Source organism: Phocoena sinus, chromosome 3 (assembly GCF_008692025.1).
Source record: "Phocoena sinus isolate mPhoSin1 chromosome 3, mPhoSin1.pri, whole genome shotgun sequence".
NCBI lineage: Eukaryota > Metazoa > Chordata > Mammalia > Artiodactyla > Phocoenidae > Phocoena > Phocoena sinus.
The window spans coordinates 48,088,768-48,113,028 of record NC_045765.1 but is presented as its reverse complement, the minus strand read 5'-3'; the positions used below and the strand labels follow the sequence as shown (position 1 = coordinate 48,113,028).

General features: G+C 39.3%; 2 protein-coding genes across 2 annotated transcripts in view; one reads left to right on the top strand and one right to left on the bottom strand.

The window, feature by feature from the left end:
• Positions 1–18,541, bottom strand: part of DPYSL3 (dihydropyrimidinase like 3) — a 157,950-nt gene extending 139,409 nt beyond the window's left edge. Inside the window, exon 1 of the mRNA XM_032627694.1 lies at positions 18,383–18,541. The gene's annotated coding sequence lies outside the window, so the exon portion shown is untranslated. The remainder of the gene's footprint in view (positions 1–18,382) is intronic.
• LOC116751593 (ferritin light chain-like) lies at positions 1,358–1,792 on the top strand. The gene has a single exon (XM_032627696.1). It carries the CDS (start codon positions 1,358–1,360, stop codon positions 1,790–1,792), a length of 435 nt encoding a protein of 144 aa, XP_032483587.1.
• Positions 18,542–24,261: the final 5,720 nt, after the last annotated feature.

The following is a 24,261-nucleotide window of genomic DNA, read 5'->3' as shown; positions in this document are numbered from 1 at the left end:
CCTTGTCTACTTCCCTCTATAAACCACAGGTCTCTGTCCTTTCCTTTGAGATGCTCCTCATTAATGAACGTTTTCCATATTGCAATACCCTAAATAAAATCATCTCTTTCATTGTCCTGTGCATTTTTGTCTTTCACAGAAGGAAAGAAGAGTTCCGGACCCTCCTGTGGGTCTGTGGTTTAATACAGGATGAAGGCATCCAAGCTTTTAATTTGTTTTGACTGCATCCTCCTTATATACATGAAAGAGCAGGGACCAGGCTGCTGTGAAAGCCTCAGAATATAACTTGACCAAGAAAGAAGAAACCATTGTCAGTAGCGCTGGCATAAGCATCTTTGTCTTTGGGACACAGGGTGAGTCCAGGGACTTGTTTGAATTCCTCATTTGGGGGATTAGGGCATATAATGGAGAGTGTTTTTCCTTTCCCTTTTGGACAGTGGACTGGGGTGAGGGGGGAAGATTTGAGTTGACTAACTTACAGCATGAACAGAAAGACTAGTTTAGAGTAAGAAATAGGAATGTATTTTTATTTATCCGAAGATGTGGCTAAAGGTGGATGCAAGCAACAAAGCTACCTTTGACCTGCTTAAGGAAAAAAAGATGCGGGACTTTATTGGAAGGATTCGGTACAACTCAGTACTTGAAGAAAAAGTTGAAGAATAAGAACAGCTCTGAGATATAGATAGTAGAAAGTGAACAGACAGTGATGAGCGAGTTCCTACTCCTTTCAGCCTCACTGTCCCTCTGCCAAAGAATCAAATTCCAGGGAAAGGGCGTCTGATTGACAGGACGTGGATCACACGCTCACCTCTTGGCAGAGGGAGGTGGCTCAATCCTGATGAATTGATTGGCAGTAGCCAAAGTGGGAGAAATTATACAGCAAGATGGGAGGTGGGAAGGACTGTTACGAAAAGGAAGAGTCAAGGATTTGGGGAAGGCAAAACAGCAGATTTACATAGAATTACCACGTAACTCAGTGATTCCACACCTAGGAGATATAAAAACATACATCCACACAAAAACTTTTACCTGAATATTTCTAGCAGTCTTATTCATAATAACCATGAAGTGGGAAACCTAAATGTCCATGAACTAATGAGTATACATTCATACAATGGAATATTATTCATCTATATAAAAAAAAAATGGATCTGCTCTGGGCAGTCCCCGCAGGTTTGTCTCTTGCTTCAACAGTGTTTGGACGGAATAGACCCAGGGTTGCCCCTTGCTCCCCCCTCCAACTACCCTCCAACCTTTTTTCCAGTCGCAACCTTCGGAATCAGCCACTCAGCTATCCTCGGCCTCCAGGCCCAGCCAGCGCCATTTTTTGAGCTTAGCTCCTTTTTACCAATTAAGCATGAGCTCCCAGGTTCGTCAGAGTTATTCCACCCAGGTGGAGGCCGCCATCAATCTCCTGGTCAACATGCATCTGCGGGCCTCCTACACCTCCCTCTCTCTGGGCTTCGATTTTGACCACGACGATGTGGCTTTGGAGGGCGTGGGCCACATCTTCCTTGAAATGGCTGAGGAGAAGCATGGGGGCACCCAACGTCTTTTGAAAATGCAAACCCAGAGCCACGGCAGTGCCCTATTCCAGGACGTGCAGAAACCATCTCAAGATGAGTGGGGCAAAACCCAGGATGCTAGGGAAGCCGCCATTCTCAAGGAGAAAAGCCTTTTGGATCTACATGCCCTGCACTCTGCCCGGGCAGACCCCCAGCTCTGTGACTTCCGGGAGAGCCGCTTCCTGGAGGAGCAGGTGAAACTCATCAAGAAGATGGCAACCACCTGACCAACCTCTGCAGGCTGGCTGGTCCCCAGGCTGGGCTGGGCGAGTATCTGTTCCAAAGGCTCACCTCAAGCACCACTAGGAACCCCTGAAGCCCACAGCCTTTGAGGAGCCCCTCTGGTGTCAGGGCTTCTGCCCAAAGCCTCTCTCTCTCCAGCCACCAGGCAGCTTTTTAACCACCCTGGGGCCCTCTCCCAAGACATGGACCAAATGGAAACAATAAAGTTTTTTGCAGAAAAAAAAAAAAAAAAAGAAATGGAGTACTGATACATGCAACATGATTAACCTTGAAAACATTATGCTAAGTGAAAGAAGACAATCGCAAAAGACCATATATTATATGATTCCATTTATATGAAAAGTCCAGGATAGGCAAATCCATAGAGACAGAAAGTAGGTTAGGTAGATTAGTGATCACTGGGGATGGGGAAGGAGGGGTGATGGGGATTGTCTGATAATGGATACTGATTTCTTTTAGGGGGAAAAATTGTTTTATAATTATATTGTGGTGATGGTTGCACAACCCTGTGACTAAACTAAAAACATTGAATAGTATATTTCATTATATGAAATGTGAATTAATCTCAATAAAATTATTTATAAAGAAGCAGCAGCTTTTCCATTACAATATTGTTATTGCAATAATGAAATCTGTTCTAATTAACTTTTTTGTTTTTACTTGTTGGTAAAGTAGGTAGAAGCTACTGGAGTGGATCTTAAGAGATAAGAAAGGAAGTCACTGGTCAGTCATGAAACATAAATTACTCCTTTGGAATAGGGCATTGTTTTATGTTAGGAACAACTACCACCAGTGTGTTCCTTAGTTAGCTTTGTAAGTTATCAAAAAAGTATGGATTATTCTGTCAGTCCCTTACAAATGTGTCAACCAAACTAAAACAGGACCTGTCCGGAATGAAACTCACGTGAGGCAACATGGAATACTCTAGAGGATGCAGGCTAAGAAGTAGGAAATCTGAATCATCTCCATTGATAAGCCATTGACACATACGTGGTAAAAGACTGTAGGGAAGTTCCTGCCCTTCTCCAGGCCTCAGTCTCCTGACATGGAAAAGGAGAGTGATGGACTAGATTAGTAGTTCCCAAAGACCGTTTCTCATTAAGGGCTGTGATTTAATATTTCCTCAAAACAAATCAACGTAAACAAAAAGTGAACCAATGTAAAGAAAATTCTAGGCAAATAGTATGGATATTGTAGAGATATGGCAAAAACATGACATTAGTGTAAGAATTACTGAAGTTTGCCAAATGCTACGTGATACCTTTTGCTGTAATCTGGTTACGTGCAACAGAGGTGGGAGAATCCATTATTTTGTAAAGCTGGATTTTACCCCATTTATTTGATTTATGATAAAAAGTTTCTAAATAAGAATGATATTAGTAAATAATTATCATTTGTTAAGTTTTATTATGTGCCTGTCCTGACAAATAAAGGGAAAGTTCAGGAAGATGTTATGATCAGCCTAAAGTTTAGGTGAGTGGGGAAGGCTTCCCCAAAACTGAGGCTGGAAGGATGATAAGATTTAGTAAGGTGAAGGGCTAGGGAGCTTTTTGTAGGTGCAAGGGCATTGGTGAAGGTCTACGGTTGAAACTGAACATGTAGTTCATTGGGGGAACTAATCTATCCCGCGTGGTTGGAACATAAAGAATGAGCGGGAGAGAATTCCATCAGCCACCAGCACTTACTGAGCACACACCTCACTTCCCACAGTGTGCTAGGTGCTTTGCTTATTTCATTCAAGCCACAAAAAACTCTCTGGGGTCAGCATTTTTACTCCATTTTACAGATGGGGACTGAGGCTTAAAGTTAAAATATCTTGCCTGTGGCTGCAGAGCCAGTAAGAGGGAAAGCCTGGATTTGAATACAATCACTTTGCTTCCAGAGCTGGTCCCAGCTCTGGTCCCAGCTAGACGACAGACTGATTGAGCCATAGATTCCTTGCTCTGTGAACCTGGTTAGGAAGCCCATTGTTAAAGTAAATAAGACACTTGGAAAGCATAGCCAAAGCTATTAAAATTCTATAAGCCAGTTTTCTCCAAGATTTTGCACTTGGGGATGAATGTCAAAAGGACTTGTTAGGAAATCATATCTTTTAGAACTTCCATATAATTTCTTTCTCCTTAACACAGAGTTGAGAAAGGTAAAAATAAGAGTGTTTTGTTTTTTCTGGGGAAAGTTGTAAGTCTTTAGTTGGGACAATGATTGAAAAATAACTGGTCAGTTTTTGCCTCCACGCTATGATTTGGTACAGAAAGGGCAAAAGTCACTCTTCACTACATGTATAAGAGGCTTGCTTAAAGTAATGTAGTTTCTCAGGGTTCAATGTGTGTTCCCCATAATAGAATAAATCTCTAATAATAACAAACAGCACTCTTCCCATTGTTGATGCTCAAGTTCTTATTCCACACCTCCAACTGTATTGTTATTGAACAAAGGCTGAAGAGGATAACACAGTGCAAGAATTTCTATGCTACCCATTCCAACTTCAACAGAGGGAACAAGTGACCCAAACACTTTAATTCCAGCCCAAACTTTGAAAGAATGCACTTTCGTTAATGTTTGAGTTCATTATCTTACCATTGGAATATTAAATTAAAAAAAAAAAGAAACAAAAATAAAGGCAATGTTTACCCATGATGGCTAAGGATTGGACCTATATTTTGGATAAAATTGTCATTCTTTTGGCCTATTCCTAAGAGGCATTTTTAAATGGAGTCATAACAGCTAAGATTCCCTATTGTATTCTCTTAAATAAAACGTTCATTGGAAAGGAGAAACGTTCAGGAAATTAGAAGATTAAAAAAACTAAAAGGTTTTTCTTTTTTCTAATGTGATCACTTTGATGTCTTCAATGGTCCAAGAAAGATGACTTGTGCATTTCAAAGATTTCACTCCATTCTTTCTGTTCTTCATTTCTCTGTGTTTACACCATAACTAAAAGTGAGTCAAGTGTATGTCCTGGTTAGGAGTCTGAGAAGATGATTTAGGATGACCAACTGGCCCTGTTTGCCCAGCATTGAGGAGTTTCCTGGGATGCAGGATGTTCAGTTCTAAAATCAGAACATGCCTGAGAAAATCAGAATGAGGTTGGTCACGCAAAGATGGTATTCTTTTGGCCTAGTTAAGAGGTCTTTGCTTAAACAAACCAGAGAGGACACTCATCCCTTGTCTACTGAGTCACAGTCTCCTGTGAGCCCAATCACTTATTATTTTTAAAAGCTTCCCGGTTGTTCTGATAACCAGCCAGGTTTGGGAGTTTCTGAGATGCTGCAGGTAATTCCTAAATAGAATCGTTTCTATCGGTCTCAAATGGAAAATGCAATCGATATAACATTTCCTTTTTCTAATTTTTGTAATATCTTTGAAGTCGAGCTGTGTTTAAAAACAAAAACAAACGGCTTCCATGACAAGAGGGACGGCTATCGTGTTAACATTTCACAAGGTGCGTGATCTTTTGAAGATTGACTCTTGTCCAAGACCCCAGGGACTGAAACATCAGCTCCCCATGTGGTTTTGAGAAACCTGAGGGTTACATTTGGCCTCAATGATCTTCCATTCCCTCTGGTCTCTCATCCCTCACGGAGGGAGAGAGATGGGAAATGGAACTCTGGACAATTTCTGCTACTCTCAGAATCTTCAAATAAGATGCTGACTTCCCCCACTTTTGACTTCAGATTCTTAATTCGTCTTAAAACTGCAGTTCACAGCTTTACATTATAATATAATCTGTGTTTATTACAAAATATTTGGAAAATATAGAAAAATAAAAGAAGAGAAGAAAAATGATCCAACTGTCTTCTCTCCAATTCAAACAACCTTAATATTCTGATGTATTTCTTTTCTGCATTATTCCTTTGTATTGCCTTTGTATTATAACTGTCATACTCTATTTGCATACTACATTATATTGCTTTTTTTTTTTTTTTTGCGGTACACGGGCCTCTTACTGTTGTGGCCTCTCCCGTTGCGGGGCACAGGCTCCGGACGTGCGGGCTCAGTGGGCATGGCTCACAGGCCCAGCCTCTCCGCGGCATGTGGGATCTTCCCGGACCGGGGCACAAACCCTTGTCCCCTGCATCGGCAGGCGGACTCTCAACCACTGCGCCACCAGGGAAGCCCTATGTTGCTTTTTTTTTTTTTTCTATATTGCTTTTTAAGTAACTGAACATGCTCCTATATCATAACATACCATAAATAGTATGTTTAATGACTACATTATATTTAAAGAGGATGGGCATAATTCAACTTATCAGGCTCTTGGCTAACTTTCCAGAGCAATGTCTTTAACATAATCTACCAAATGCTAGAAGACCATTATGAGACACAAATCCCAAAAACGTAATCTGGAGAAGAATCACGATCCTGATGGTTCACGTACAACTAAGTCTTTCCTTTAGGTTAAGAACAGGTCATTTCTCAGGAATATTTCTTTATTTTGGTATTTTGTTGTGGTTGTTTTTCATTTAGATAATAGAATAGCTTCAGATAAAATTTTAAAAAGAAAAATTCACCCATAATTCCACTGCTCTACCAAAGCCACTCAAAGGTATATAGACACATAGATTCTTATACAGCTATCATCATACAATACATGCAGTTCTGTGTTCCTCTTTTCCACTTTCTATTACACTATAGTCATTGTGCAATGTTATTACATACCCCTTACAATGATCACTTTTTAAATGGTTGTGTAATCATCTGCAAGTTGTTGTCTTTGGCAACACAATTATTTTGGTTTAAGAACAGGTAACAATTATATGAAATAACTGAGGAAGAAAAAAATTACTTAAAAAAATTATCTAAGCACATTCTAAAGCAGTGATTTTCAGATTCTGATCCTTAGTATATACCCCAAAGATTACCATGGAATAGGAGTTGAGGAGAAATCTGGGACCACCCAATCTTCATTCTAGCAAAACATTTCTCCTTTACGTTTTCTTTTGAAAATATGCTCTTAATCAAAAAGAAAGGAAGAGAAAAAAGTATAAAATTAAATGATGCAGCTTTTATGGTAGAGTCTGTCATTAACTAGCAGTGTGACCTTGGGCAATTAACACACATGCCTGAGTTTCCTTGCCTAAAAAATGAGGATACTAATTACTAATTTTACCAAACTCATTGGTCTGTGATAAAGATGAAATATACGTGCGATATATATAGATTGCTTAGAACAATGCCGGGCCCTAACTATTGTATCCGTTTTTATGAAATAAATAAAATAAAATACTGGAAAAAACAGCACCAGGCCAACAAATCTAGAGCATGTTCATGTGAACTTTAAAGCAAGAAATAGAACATTCAGACAGTGATAGATCTATGGATGGTAGTGATAGTTCCCAAGTAGAAAAAAACTTACCCACGATTTTGGGGGTAAGATTATCAAGGTGTCTGACTAGACTCTGATATTTCATACCTGTGTGACTTCAGGCAATTGACTTAACTTCGCTAAGTCTCAGTCTTCTCATCTGTCAAAGACTGTTAATAATATTAACTATATCCTAGGATTCTTATGAGCAGTAAATCAAGTCATCCCTATGAAGAATTTAGCCCAGGACCTGGTCCATTTTGCATCTTCAATAATAGACAGTTAGAACCTTCCCAGGTACAATGTATGTTGATCACTTACTGGAATTTTTGGGGCACATCCACAACTTAAAGAGCCAACATGCACAGCAGAAATTAATATGACATTAAACCAACTATGCTTCAATAAAATTAAAAAAAAAAAAAAAGAGCCAAAATGCTACATATGGAGTCCAGGTGGTCAGGATGGAAAAGAATTTTGGTTTCAACTTGCAAAAAAGACAATAGAAGGAGGAAATCTACACTGATAACCCTCTGGAAGTTAAGGTGCCAAGACCCTCTTATCCATAATTGCAGGCAGTGGAGTTTGGGGAAGCATGGGAAAGATGTGAAAAGCACTGTCTTAGGAGTTAGGTGACCTAATCCTAGTCCCAGATTTGTCCTAAACTTGCCACGTGGCCTTAAATAAATCAGCTTTCTGCTTCACTCTTAAATTAGCCCCTGTCTAAGCAGTGGTGGTTGAACAAAAGATAACCTCAAAGATCTCCTCATCTCTATTATTCTTATGGAGTAAGGAGTCCTTTGCTATTTTTAGAAGCCCTGGGATCATCAAGGTTTTGTGGACAAGAAGGTGTTACATTTTACAGAGTAGCATGCAACTTTGATGAAGACTGCCATTTGTCAATCAGTTATATTGCCTCTACCTTTTTTCTCTATAAGAGAGAAATTATCACACTAAATAACCAAGATTTGGTGGTTACATTCCCGGAGAATAAGAATGGTTTGTAAGAGTCTGCTCTTAAAAAAATATTTCTCCAGATATTTGTAGTTGGAATCCTTGTATTTAGCTTAACCACTCCCTTGTCTGTGAAATGAAATGAATTACCACCAAGCCTTAATATTGTCTCTGGCTCCAAGCAGAAGGGGAAAAACAGTTTTGGTCAGCAATACAGTAGAATTAGAGAATATTTGCCTTATTTAATCATGGTCTGGCCGAGTCATTCCAATTGATATTGTTTGGAATGAAAACTTTACCAGATGTTCACTTAAATGAGCTAGAGAGATTAATGATCAGTCCTACCACATTATCTTGAAGGGTGGGTATAATCATCTCCAAGGAATTTCCTGGAGCTGGACACAAAGGTTGCTGATTGTAATTACAGCTAACACTTTATGAAGTACACACAATGTACCAGGCACCACTCTAAGTGCTTCATATGTATTAATTCATTGAGTCCCACAGTACCCCCTGAAGGAAGGTACTAACGTTATCCTTTTACAGGAATGAAGTCACTCAGCTAGTAAGTGGTAAAGGCAGGATTTGAATCAGGAATGTTGACCCATAGGCCTACACTTTTAAAACTACGCTATACCCATTGCCCAATACTATACCCTGTTTTTGACCCAAGGTGCTGTTAAAACTTGAATGAATTAGGCTTGTCATTAACCTACAAGTGGGTGAAGAGGAATCTGAACTATTGTGAGTAGGGAAAAATATAATGTCTGACCTGAGGGAAGGAAGAATGCTAAATTTTGGAGAAAACATTCGTATACCTGATCTGAATCTCTTGGGTTACCAAAACAACATATCCACCATTTATTTATCTTTTAGAATAATTTGAGGAATGTAAGGGGAATTGAAATTTAGACCTCTACTCCTTGTCTGCATAAGATATCTGGAATGTTTTGTTGCTATGATCAAAGACAAGCAGATAATGTTGGTCGATGCTTCTTGGTTAACCTTAAGAAGAAGCAAAAAGAACCGTCAGATTTTCCTCATTTCCAACGGAATCCCAAATATTTCTTTGTTCTTGGGGTTTATTGGAAGTACTATACTAGTTGACATTGACATTCTTCTGAGCTTACTATCTGAGAGCTCCCTTATCTTTTGTTAGCAGGTACTCTCCAACAATACAAAGAAAGCATAACATGTAAGCTATCCATTTAGGTTTTGAAATAACGGAGTGGTTTGAAAAGGGTGTTGATTCTGGATGTGGAGATTTGTGGACAGAATCTTTCAGATCTGAGACTGAGAACTCGTAATGTATTTGAACGGCATAATTTCATCTCAGACCCAATCCCCCATTTTTTTTCTCTTAAAGAGTGTGTTAAAGATATTTTTATTACAGCATATTTTTTTTCTTATTCCTCTCTCTGTGAAGGTTTTCAATCCATTTGCATGCAACACAAGCTTTCATCTATATAATTAGGATCCCAGAAACTTGCAGCAGTTGGCTATGACATTCACATATAAGCAATTTTGTCAGTTCAAGCATCATGATATGACATTAAAAACTTCAGTAATAGGGTAAGAAAGACTGCGAGGGAGACAACTTTGACACAAGTTAAATATTTTGCTAATCACAAGCAACCAAAGAAATTTGAACTCAGATTAAGACTTTAATTAACTAAAATATAGCCTATCTTAAAAGATGCCATCTCTATTATGCCTCCTTATAAATACAGAATTTCTCCAATAGGAAATAATCTGTCTCCTATCACCTGGAATTTTTTTCTTTTTAAACAATATATTTTTTCTACTATTAAAAAATTATACATGGGCTTCCCTGGTGGCGCAGTGGTTGAGAGTCCTCCTGCCGATGCAGGGGACACGGGTTCCTGCCCCGGTCCGGGAAGATCCCACATGCCGCGGAGCGGCTGGGCCCGTGAGCCGTGGCTGCTGAGCCTGCGCGTCTGGAGCCTGCGCGTCCGGAGCCTGCGCTCCGCAACGGGAGAGGCCACAACAGTGAGAGGTACCACACACACACACACACACACACACACACACAAATATATATATACATTATCAATGAATAAAACAGAGAAAAGTAGAAAGATTACCCAGGGTCTCACCACCTTCACACTGGTACTTAAACTTTGGCATACCTCCACTTAGTTATAATTATGCTCTGCATATAAATGCTGCATCCTTCATTTTAAAGGCTGAACTGTAGTTTTTAATGTATAGAACCATAACTTTTAATGGTTTTCATAGTAGTCTTCTGAGTGGATGCCCTATAATTTAACTACATATTCCTAGATTCCTAAACTAATAATGTTTCCAACTTTTCTATTCTAATAAATATTAGTTCAGTATTCATCTTTATGCCAAAACATTTTCCTTTTTTAGGGTTATTTCTTTGGATTAGCTTCCCTCAAGTGGAATCACTACTCAAAAATGTTGTATTCTGAAGTTTATTGCAGATAAACAAATTTTATCAGCATATACTAACTTCCTGCAATAAATTCACCCACAATACACTGTTAATTGGTTTGTCCAATTCCAAAAATAAGGCTTGGAAAGCAGAAAGTCACTGTTCCCCGAAGGCATTCTGAATTTTTCTGTTACTTTAACCAGAGTTTCTGAATTTTCCTTATGTTACTTTACCTTCTTGCTTTGGCATGTATTTCTGCCATGAACTTAAGTCCTGGAGTTTATTCACTGGAAGGTTCTGACTTTGATTGCGGGCTCTTTCCACATTGATGAATTCCCTCTTGTGGCCTTAATCTTCTGCATCCCTCTCAGTGAGAGTGAGAGTAGATACTGTGGCTATTTCCCCACAATGATTCTATGTCTGCCCTGTGTCAATTCTCTGGGGGACTGGCCCTACCATGGCTGCAGAGGTAGTCCCTGATTTAACCTAATTGACCTTTTCTTGCCCAATACGCTATTGAAACCACTCTGGTCATGTCACCACTGACCTCCCTCCATTTTGTTCAGTCTAATAATCAATCCTCAGCCCTTATCTTACTTGACCTCTCAGCAGAGCTTAGCATAGTTAATCACTCCTTTCTTTTTGACGCACTTTCTTCACTTGGCTTTCAGGATCAAATCAAGTCAGGATCTAATCAAGAAAACAAAAATTATTCTTAGCGTCTGACAAGAGGGAATTTAATTCAGAGCCTTGATAACCTAGGTGACAAAAGAGCTGAAAAGGAGAAAGTGAGAAAACCAGAGATGGGCAACAGCAGAAACACGGTATCAACCTTGGCTCGAGGAACATAGAGAAGAGGAGGTGCCCATGGGCTTGAGGGACCCAGCAGAAGCTAGCGTCATGAAGGGTTTGTCTAGCAGAAGCCGGAGCCGGAACAGAGGTACAGCCACAATAAGAGACACCACCGCAGAGGAGAGGAAATCCTGGTTTCTCCTTTTCTCCCTCCCTCCAATTTTCCATCAGTGTCCTTCATAAACTAATCCCAGCTGGAAACCAACTAACATCAGAATCTTGGGAAAAGCAGCTTGCAGTGGTCAATCCCACTGCCATATAGACTCAAGAAGAAGGGGAGGAGGGTCTACAGGGCCAACAACAGACTGCTTTATCCCCTGCTCTACTGGTAACTCCTTCTCTGTCTTTCTATTGGCTCTTCTTCTTCTCTCTGCCCTCTTAACATCGAGGTTCTCCAAAGCTCAATCCATGTTCCACTTTCTTGTCTAGTTATCCATGAATGCTCAACAAATTCTCGCCCCCAAACCCTAAATTGTTTAGAACAACAATTTATGGTCACCTCTCATGATTCTGTGGGTTGACTGGGCAAAGCTGGGTAGTTCTCTTTTGGGATCTATCATGATGTATGTGGTGAACCCTGGGATGTGTCGACCAGATCCTGATCCAGAAATGAACAAATTATTACAGCACTTGCTGGGAGTCTGGCTGACAGCCCTCAGCTGTCAGTCTTTTTCAGGGAAAGTCTCAGTTTGTGAGGGTCACCTCACCCAAGGTCTCATACCCTTCCGAGAGTAGCCCATATCCAAGGACTGGTTAATATAGAGGATATAAAGCACAACACTTTCATCCCAACTTAGGGCAGATACAAGGGATCACCCCATCCTCAGAACTCCCTAAAAGCATCAGTTGAGGTTCTGATGGAATTGCTTAACAGCGTGATTTCTCCCTTTGTCAATCCTGTTTCCCACCCTTCCCTTCCATACATTCCACAGGCATATATCCCCAAAGCACTCCTTAATGGAACCTCTGTGTCTCAGAATCTACTTTCTGGGGAACCCAACCGACAACATGGTTACCTCAAGATGGTGGCTAAGGCTGGAGTCATCTAACAGGTTGGCTGGGTTGGACATCTACGATGCCTCAATCACATAGCTAGCAGTTGATCCTGACTATCAAATGGACTATCAACTGGAATGTCTAGACATAGCGTCTCTATGTGGCCTGGGTTTCTCTCACCATGGCCACTGGGTTCCAAGTGGGACCACTCCAAACATAAGTGTTGAAGAGGCCTGGGCATATTTTTACGTCCTAGAATATTAATTCTATTGGTCAAATAAGTTACAAAAAATCAAAGGTAGGAGTATTAGACTTCCTTCTTGATGTGAGGAACAATATTCACATACAAGGAGGAAAGAAAGGATGGAGGCTTTCGTTGTAAACTCTACCACATCTTTTCCTCTAGATCACTCCATTAAAACTCCTCTTCTCGGGCTTCCCTAGTGGTGCAGTGGCTAAGAATCTGCCTGCAAATGAAGGGGGCATGGGTTTGAGCCCTGGTCCGGGAAGATCCCACATGCCTCAGAGCAATAAAGCCCGTGTGCCACAACTACTGAGCCTGAGCTCCAGGGCCCGCAAGCCACAACTACTGAGCCTGTGTGCCACAACTACTGAAGCCTGAATGCCTAGAGCCTATGTTCAGCAACAAGAGAAGCCACTGCAATGAGAAGTCCATTCAATGCAACGAAGATTAGCCCCCGCTCACCGTAACTAGAGAAAGTCCGTGGGCAGCAACAAAGACCAAAAGCAGCCAAAAATAAATTAATTAATTTTTTAAAAACCCTCCTCTTGTCATGATCACCAATAATCTCCATGTTGCTAAATCCAATGTTGTATTCCCAGTTGTAATCTTACTTGATCTCCCAGCAGGATCTCTCACTTCTTTGACAATCTCATAATATCTATAGGCTGATGACTCCCAAATTTTTACTCCTGTTCAGTCCACTCTGACAACCTATAAACTCCTATAAGCAACTATATGCCAATAAAATGGACAACCTAGAAGAAATGGACACATTTTTTAAAAGGTACAACTCCCAAGAATGAACCAGGAAGAATAGAAAATTTGAATAGACCAATCACAAGTAGGGAAACCGTGATTTAAAAATTCCCAACAAACAGGACTCGAGGGCTTCACAGGCAAATTCTATCAAACATTTAGAGAAGAATTAACACCTATCTTTCTGAAACTATTCCAAAAATTGCAGAGGAAGGAACACTCCCAAACTCATTCCATGGGGCCACCGTCACCCTGATACCAAAACCAGACAACGATACCACAGAAAAAGAAAATTACAGGCCAATATTACTGATGAACATAGACACAAAACTCCTCAACAAAATACTAGCAATCCAAATCCAACAATACATTAAAAGGATCATACAACATGATCAAGAGGGATTCATCCCAGGGGTGCAAGGATTATTCAATAAACGTAAATCATTCAGTGTGATACGACACATCAACAAATTGAAGAATAAAAAACCATAGGATCATCTCAATAGATGCGGAAAAGCTTTTGACAAAATTCAACACCATTTATTATGAAAACTCTCCAGAAAGTGGGTATAGAGGGAACATACCTCAACATAAAAAAGGCCATATACAACAAACCCACAGCTAACATCATACTCAATGGTGAAAAGCTGAAAGCATTTCCTCTAAGATCAAGAACAAGACAAGGGGCCTTCCCTGGTGGTGCAGTGGTTAAGAATTTGCCTGTCAATGCAGGGGACATGGGTTCAATCCCTGATCCACAAAGATCCCACATGCTGTGGAGCAACTAAACCCATGAGCCACAACTACTGAGCCTGTGCTCTAGAGCCCACGAGCCACAACTACTGAGCCCACACACTGCAACTACTGAAGTCTGCATGCCTAGAGCCCATTCTCTGCAATAAGAGAAGCCACTGCAATGAGAAGCATGCACATCGCAACAAAGAGTAGCCCCCAGCTCACTGCAACTAGAGAAAGCAAGAAAGCCCATGCACAGCAGCAAAGATCCAATGCAGCCAAAAAAAAAAAACAAGACAAGGATGTCCACCCTTGCTACTTATATTCAACATAGCTTTGGAAGTTGTAGCAACAGCAATCAGAGAAGAAAAGGAAATAAAAGGAATCCAAATTGGAAAAGAAGAAGTAAAACTGTCACTGTTTGCAGATGACATGATACTATACATGGAAAATCCTAAAGATGCTACCAGAAGACTACTAGGGCTGATCAGTGGATTTGGTCAATTGCAGGATACAAAATTAATACGAAGAAACTTGTTGCATTTCTATACACTAACACCGAAAGATCAGAAAGAGAAATTAAGGAAACAGTTCCATTTACCATAGCATCAAAAAGAATAAAATACCTAGGAACAAACCTACCTAAGGAGACAAAAGACCTGTATGCAGAAAACTATAAGACACTGATGAAAGAAATTAAAGATGATACCAACAGATGGAGAGATATACCATGTTCTCGGATTGGAAGAATCAACATTGTGAAAATGACTATACTACCCAAAGCAATCTACAGATTCATTGCAATCCCTGTCAAACTACCAATGGCATTTTTCAGAGAACTAGAACAAAAAATTTCACAATGTGTATGGAAACACAAAAGACCCCAAATAGCCAAACCAATATTGAGAAAGAGAAATGGAGCTGGAGGAATCAGGCTCCCTGACTTCAGAGTATACTACAAAGCTACAGTAATCAAGACAGTATGGTACTGGCACAAAAACAGAAATATAGACCAATGGAACAGGATAGAAAGCCCACAGACAAACCCACGCACCTATGGTCACCTTATCTTTGACAAAGGAGGCAAGAATATACAATGTGGGGGCTTCCCTGGTGGTGCAGTAATTGAGAGTCCACCTGCTGATGCAGGGGACACGGGTTCATGCCCTGGTCTGGGAAGATCTCACATGCCGTGGAGCGGCTAGGCCCGTGAGCCATGGTCACTGAGCTTGCATGTCCGGAGCCTGTGCTCCACAATGGGAGAGGCCACAACAGTGAGACGCTCGCGTACCACAAAAAAAAAAAAAAGAATATACAATGGAGAAAAGACAAACTCTTCTATAAGTGGTGCTGGGAAAACTGGACAGCTACATGTATGAGAAAGAAATTATAACACTTCCTAACACCATACACAAAAATAAACTCAAAATGGATTAAAGACCTAAATGTAAGGCCAAACACTATAAAACTCTTAGAGGAAAACATAGGCAGAACACTCTATGACATAAATCACAGCAAGATCCTTTTTGACCCACCTCCTAGAGAAATGGAAATAAAAACAAAAATAAACAAATGGGACCTAATGAAACTTAAAAGCTTTTGCACAGCAAAGGAAAAACTAGAAGAAAAGACAACACTCAGAATGGGAGAACATATTTGCAAATGAAGCAACTGACAAAGGATTAATCTCCATAATTTACCAGCAGCTCATGTAGCTCAATATCCGATAAACAAACAACCCAATCCAAATATGGGCAGAAGACCTAAATAGACATTTCTCCAAAGAAGATATACAGATTGCCAATAAACACGTGAACAAATGTTCAACATCACCAATCATTAGAGAAATGCAAATCAAAACTACAATGAGATCTCATCTCACACCAGTCAGAATGGCCATCATCAAAAAATCTACAAACAATAAATGCTGGAGAGGGTGTGGAGAAAAGGGAACCCTCTTGCACTGTTGGTGGGAATGTAAATTGATACAGCCACTATGGAGAACAGTATGGAGGTTCCTTAAAAAACTAAAAATAGAACTACCACACGGCCCAGCAATCTCACTACTGGGCATATACCCTGAGAAAACCATAATTCAAAAAGAGTCATGTACCACAGTGTTCATTGCAGCACTATTTACAATAGCCAGGACATGGAAGCAACCTAAGTGTCCATCAATAGATGAATGGATAAAGAAGATGTGGCACATATATACAACGGAATATTACTCAGCCCTAAAAAGAAATGAAACTGAGTTATTTGTAGCGAGGTGGATGGACCTAGAGTCTGTCATACAGAGGGAAGTAAGTCGAAAGAGAAAAACAAATACCGTATGCTAACACATATATATATGGAATCTAAAAAATAAAAAAAAAAGGTTCTGAAAAACCTAGAGGCAGGACAGGTATAAAGATGCAGACGTAGAGAATTGACTTGAGGACATGGGGAGGGGGAAGGGTAAACTGGGATGAAGTGAGAGAGTGGCATGGACATATATACACTACCAAATGGAAAATAGATAGCTAGTGGGAAGCAGCCACATAGCACAGGGAGATCAGCTCCATGCTTTGTGATCACCTAGAGGGATGGAATAGGGAGGGTGGGAGGGAGACGCAAGAGGGAGGAGATATGGGGATATATGTATATGTATAGCTGATTCACTTTGTTATAAAGCAGAAACTAACACACCATTGTAAAGTAATTATACTCCAATAAAGATGTTTAAAAAAAAACACATGGTATTGGCACCAAAACAGACATATAGATTAATGGAATAGGATAGAAAGCCCAGAAGTAAACCCATGCACCTATGGTCAATGAATCTACAACAAAGTGGGCAAGAATATACAATGGAGAAAAGACAGTCTCTTTGATAAATGGTGCTGGGAAAACTGGACAGCTACATGTAAAAGAATGACATTTAGAACATTCTCCAACACCATATACAAAAACAAACTCAAAATGGATTAAAGACCTAAATGGAAGACCAGATACTATAAAACTCTTAGAGGAAAACATAGGCAGAACACTCTTTGACATAAATCTCAGCAATATCCTTTTCCATCCATCTCCTAGAGTAATGGAAATAAAAACAAAAATAAACAAATGGGACCTAATGAAACTTAAAAGCTTTTGCGCAGCAAAAGAAACCATAAACAAAACAAAAAGACAACTTACAGAATGGGAGAAAATATTTGCAAAGGAAGAGACTGACAAGGTATTAATCTCCAAAATATACAAACAGCTCATACAGCTCAATAACAAAAGAACAAATAACCCAGTAAAAAATGGGCAGAATATCTACGTAGATATTTCTCCAAAGGAGACAAACAGGTGGCCAATAGGCACATTAAAAAGTGCTCAACACCACTAATTATTAGAGAAATGCAAATCAAAGCTACAATGATGTATCACCTCACATCGGTCAGAATGGCCGTCATCAAAAAGTCTACAAATAATAAATGCTGGAGAGGATGTAGAGAAAAAGGAACCCTCCTGCACTGTTGGTGGGAATGTAAATTGGTACAACCACTATGGAGAACTGTATGGAAGTTACTTAAGAAACTAAAAATAGAGTTAGCTGATGATCATGTAATTTAATATACTTATTTATTTTGTTTATGTCTTCCCCTGGAAGGTAAATGTTTTGTTCTGCTTAAAAATTATTATTATAATCCCCGTGCCTTTACAGTGGTGGGCACATGTATGGGGACCCAGTAAATATTTGTTGAATGTATTAATTTAATAAATGAATGAATGAATTCACATAGGATAGCGTAGATGGAAATAACTACTTTTCCAGTGAAGTTATCTTGCATGCTTTTTATATTGATGTTCTACACAGTACATTAACACTTCTAGTAATTCTGAGTAAATATCTTACAATATTCCGTTCAATAACTTCTTGCAAATGAAATATTACACACAAAAAATCAGAAAATGCATGCATTTTACATTGGACAGCTTATGCAAACCACAAGGATAAACACACTCACACACAACCACTGATATCCTTCTGTGGACTCAGAAGTTTATTGGGAACTAATGTGAGTCTCTTACATATTCTCACCTCTTAGAAGTCACCTAATTCCCTTGAGGTTGGAGCTACATTTCCTAGAGAAGCCAGTATGCCTATTCAGGTCACTATTTCTGACATGTTGTTCAGAAGCCTTGAAATTATCTCTCTGGGCTGATTTTACCCCACTACATTGTGTACGTCCCAAAGTCAAATCCGAGTCAGCCCTGTGTATATCTGAATTACTTTGAGTCAAAGAACGAAATAATAGAAATGTCATACTTCCTAATTAACTTACCTTATGGCCCAATAAGGAAGAAACCCTGGTTTGGAGGAGGCTTCTAAATTGTTTCTTGCAAAATTGGATGGTACAACCTCTTCATTTTATGTTGTCTTGTTTTTTCCATCTGATTCTAGGGAAAAGGAGTCAGGCATCTTCAGATGAAAATGGTGCCCTGAATAGGAGTGTAAGTAAAACCTAAGATGAGAAAAGGAACATCTGGACTACAAACTGATGATGAGCACATGTGGAATGTAGATGGTAAGATGGAAAATAGTCTCTAAATTTCTCCCTGAATCACTTTTTGGTTCCCATAGAGTTAACCACAGATGGATGCTTGGGAGTCCACTGTGTTTGATTTCTCTTGCATGGTTCTGTCCATTGCCCAGTCTCTGCTCCTTCAAGCTTCCTGGTCAAGGCCATGGTCAGGGTGACCATAATCCTTGCTGTATCCTGGGAGAATGGTGCCAGCTCCTTTATAGTCCTAAGTGTAGAATTAGTATGCACTGCATACAAGGCAAAGACATCTTCCTCTGACTGACACTGGCTCTCTCTCAGAGTAATATTAATAATAATTTTTTTAAATAGTAAGCTGAAAGACTTCTCACTAGTAGTTAAAAGGAAAAGAATAAATGGATTAGGGGTATAGTGGGGTATCTGCCATGACAGATGGACATAAGGCACTTGGCTGGTGGTGGTATAGTAAAAGTTGTTTAGGTGTAAATAGGGGTTAGGCCTAAGAAGGCAGGCACTCAAAAGAACCTACTTACTCAATCAATGAGTGAACCAATGATTTAAATCCTGTGTCCAGTTTTCTTAATTTAAATTAAATTAAATTAAATTAAAAAAATTTTTGGCCACATGGCTTGCAAGATCTTAGTTGCTGGACAAGGATTGAACCCAGGTGCTGGGCTGTGAAAGTGCAGAGTCCTAACCACTGGACTGCCAGGGAATTCCCTATCTTCAGTTTTTTTTTTTCTTTTGCGGTACGCGGGCCTCTCACTGTTGTGGCCTCTCCCGTTGCGGGGCACAGGCTCCGGACGCGCGGGCTCAGCGGCCATGGCTCACGGGCCCAGCCGCTCTGCGGCATGTGGGATCTTCCTGGACCGGGGCACGAACCCGTGTCTTCTGCATCGGCAGGCAGACTCGCAACCACTGCGCCACCAGGGAAGCCCTATCTTCAGTTTTTAAGTCTCTTCTACACTCAACTTCTTTCAGCTACAAACTGTAATAATTAGGATTACATAAAATAATGTTTGCAAAGCACTTAGCACAGCACAAGCGCAGAGTGGTCAGTAAAGACATATTTTTACTCTTCTACTTGACAACTTCACAGGTTTGAACAAATTGCTGAAAAATGTTAAGGGAGGGTCCACACAAAATAAGAGAGTTGGGTAGACCAATGAGGTTGAAGATGATGGTTTCACAGTGGTCCAACTTCTGCTTTGCTTTGCTCCTATTATTGCAGGTCTGCTAGATGCATCCAGAAGATTTCCTGCTAGCTGAATATATGAACAGTTTTACCCGGTACAGAGAACTATATAATTATCTATCTAGGTAGTCACATTGTCTTCATATTCTGCTGTGAGTTTCCTTAGGATTGTATAGAGACACCGGAAGACAATCCTGCATTGTAACTCTACTTTTATATACTTGATGTATCAGGGATCTGCATAAGATTTGTTGCTGCTTCGTTAAAAATGTTTGGAAACATATTGACATTGGTAACTCACAACAGTGTTTAGTCATTTATTTTATTTGTATATCTTCTAGGAACTGGATATATAACAAAAGAACCAACAAAGATTTATCCCCTGCCCTAATGAAGCTTATGGTCTTGTGTATGAGACAGAAGTTAAAGAAGCCAAGTAAATGTACAACTACAAGTGTAAGTAGTGATGAAAATGAGGGTTTTTTTTAATTGGGAGTTCTGATTATTAAATTTATGATGAAATATTTTGGGTGGCAAAATGACATCACCAAATATAGAAATGACTGGGTGAATGAATTTGAAATTTTTTTTACAGAAAAATACACATATCACTATTTTTTGGTAAGAATCCATTCAAATGCATTTCAAATTGGATCTCAAATAGCTAACTGAAAGAAGGAAGAAAGGAAGGAAGGAAGGAAGGGAGGAAGGAAGGGAGGAAGGAAGGAGAAAGAAAGAAAGAAAGCGAAAGAAAGAAGAGAGAGAGAGAGGGAGGGAGGGAGGCAGGAAGGAAAGAAAGAAGAAAGAAAATTCCTGCTGTGCAGAGCAACGAAAATGGTAACACAAATAGATGTGTAGAAATGGAAGAACTTTTTTCATTTTTCTAAGCCTTTGAACAGCTCTGAATGGAATTACCGGCTTGTGGGGAACTGACAGCGATATGTGATTTATTGCTTAGTTCCTTTAAGAAATATCATTGTTTTTAGGTTATATTGTGGTAAGGCCAGAGTCTTTTCTATGAACGGTGATGGAGACTGAAAGTTTGTGATCCTGGGAGTAGAGAGCAAGTATCACCTTGGATCTAGTGAGGGCTAACCCTGAATCCAACCTTATCAAGGGTCCTCTTTTTAAAAAACTTCTCACTGAAGTGTAACAGGGCATGAATCATAAGCATGTAGTTTGAAGAATTACGGCAAGGTGAACATACCTGAATAGCCCCTTCCCAAGGAAAAAACTAGAACATTACTAAAAATCCTGCTTGTGCCCCTTCCCAATTATTACCCCTACCTCTTCAAGGTCCTTACTACTCTGACATTTAACACTATACATTCATCTCACTATATAGTATTCAACAATGTAGGTTCATTATATATTAATTACACTGTTTATTCATAACTCTATGTATTCATTGCATATAAATGAACCATTAATTTCAAACCATTCATTTCTTATTCTCCTGTAGGCTGGATATGACCCAGATGTACCTACAGCATATTTTTCTTGATTTTCTTAAAATACACCAGTACAAGTAAATGTACTATATTAGTTAAAGAGAGTTATGTCACATAACAAAGCTAATGATATAAAATTTAATGTAAGGTTCTCATGTTCCTAAAATCCTACTGCCGGTCAGACCACTGGCAATGGTTACTGGCCAATTTCTCTGCAGACCCTCACACTGCCACCATTTTGTTGTTCCATTTCATCCTCTCTTTAGTATATTCCTTTCGTATCTCCAGTCTATATATTCAAACCCCATACATGCCTTTCTTAGCTTTTACACCATTCTAGGCTTACACTAGAAAACTTTAAAAAATCTTCTTTTAGATATAGAATTATTTAGTTCTTCTGAACTGATTTCTTGGTCTTTCAGTCTGTCTCTTGGGGCCTTTATTTTCCCAACCAAAATGAATGATCATGGTGTTTTGCTGACACTGTAGCCTTCTATTAACCTGATCAAATTCTTAACCATGGCCCCTTCATACCAGCCTTTCTTTAAGTGGATGAAAGCTTGTATTAGGTGAAAAGAGCTGCTATAACAAAGAAATCGCAAATGCATAATGGCTTGAATACAAGAGAAGTTAATGCTGTGGCCTTACCACAATATAACCTAAAACAATGACATTTTGTTTTAGGAATGCTGTCAGTGGAATGCCGTCCTTTTTAAGCATCAAGTCAGGGGAAGGAGAAAGAACAAAGAGGATGAGAGCTGGGAGATTTTTATGACCAATCACACCTAACCACAAGGCATCCAGGAAAACATTTTCTAGCTGCAGACCCATGAAGAGAATATGGTTCTGAAGACTGGCTAGCAGTCTCTGCCCCTGAGCAGGATGGAACTCTATTCTCTTCTGCTATGAAATGGACCACCTCCCCTACATCAAAATGATGGAAAAGAAAAGTAGTTTAAATGATGGAAGCAAAAGTAGTTTCTGTCATTTTGAAATGTTAGGAAACCTGTCTGATTAAACATAGAACAGGGATTGTGCTTATGAAATAGGTTTTGGGTGGCTTCAGATGCAATGGGACCAGGGAAGGGTGGGAAGCAGGAGGTCAAGGTTCATATGGACCAGAAAGAGGAAAAAGGGAAAAAGAAGAGCAGTCTACCTGCATCACTGGCCCCGGGTATTACTTTGCCTTTATCATACCTCTATTTATAAATCCTTTGTGTTCAAAGCACTCAACAAAGGATCCATACTTTGCAATTGTTGCCTGTGAGAGATGAAGTAGGAAGGATGTGATTTCACAAATGGGGGAAATGGGAATTTCAAACAGGTGGATGTCATGCAATAAGGGACTCTAGACAAGAATCTGAGCTTCCTTGTCCATTTTATGTAATGACTAAATACCGTGTGTGTGTGGCAGGGGTGGGGAGACAGGGGTTTATGTTTGGTCCCCCACTCCCTCTTTCCCTTCTATGGCTAACTCCATGCTCTTTGCTGAGAAAGTTGACTGGATTTGACCCAAAGGGAGTTGACATTTTACTATCACTTTTTAAAACTATTTCTACTTGGAGGATGCTGGATAACTGACAAATTTTATTCCAGTTAAACTACTTTTTTTGTCTTTAAGCAGTTGAAATTTTTTTCTTTTTCATTCCCATTTCTGCTCTCCAACCATGAGTTCTCTGCCTTATGGTTGTATCTACAGGTATTTATCTACAGACATTCACTCTCCCTCAGATTACTAGAGGGCAGGGGCAATAAGCAGAAGTGGGGAGCAACACTTTTCTGACTTTTAGATATAGGATCTCCCCATCACTCAATTTGTTGACTATTTGTAAAGGTATGGAAAACAAAGGGATAGTTTGAAGATTTTAAACTACATGTTGGTAAGAACAAATATTACTGACGGGTATTAAAATAATATGGGCAGGCGCTCCTGCACCTATAGACACTCTTATACAGGAAATATTTCCCTATAGTAAATGGAGAAATCTGTAGTTGGTATCTTTTGATAAGGACAGAACAAACATCTTGGAATTAGAGATTACTCTGCTGATAAGCATTTATTTATTTATTTATTTATTTACTCTCAAAGCAATTAGCTAGGAAGCTAAATATTGGTTAAAGAGGAAAAAATTTGAAGTCAGTGCCACGGTAGACTCATGACTTTGGCACTTTACAGTAGTGTGATATCAAGAAAGTTACTTAATCTTTCAGTGCCTCACTTTTCTAATCTTTAAAATGGGAATAGTAATAATCATATTAATAATAATCACCTTACAGATTGTTTGGATGATTAAATAAGTTATTGAAGGCTAAAATGGTTAGCAAAGTATTGGCTGTTTTATAAGGGAAAAAGTGGTATCCTCATTGATGTGTTCTAATCTTAAATTTAATATATCACTTGCTCCCCTACACCTATACACACACATATAATACACACATAGTAGTCTACAATCCACATATATTAGTGCTTGGTGTATATTCAACCAAGCTTTTATTCCTCTATAAATAAATATGTACATGTACATATGCATATACTACCTAACTATATTTTTTTATTTAATAACAATTAAAATAAGATCTAATTAATAATCCTATTCTGTAACTTCATTGTTTTCCACTTTGTATTTCTTGGCCTTTATTCTAAGTCTATTATAAAGACCTATTTTTAAATTTTTGCTTAGGATTCCATTGTTTGAATGTGTGGTTTACTTAACAGGTCCTCTACCAAAGGATGTGGGAGTAGTTAAAATTTTCTCACTTAACCACACAAAATAGTGAAAGCCCCAAGTATCAATACCATGATATACACCTTTGGAATATTCAAGGAAATGTAATGAAGCAGGAGCCAGAGGTTCCAGTCGTTGTAAAGGTTATTTGTCATCATTTTAAGGGTGTCAACACTGTGACTACATGACTTGTTCAAGTTATAAAGCTAATAAGTACTGAAATGAGATTCAAATCCAAGTCCCCTTCCTTTCAGCACAATAACAAACTATGGTAGGGGTGGGGTGTTG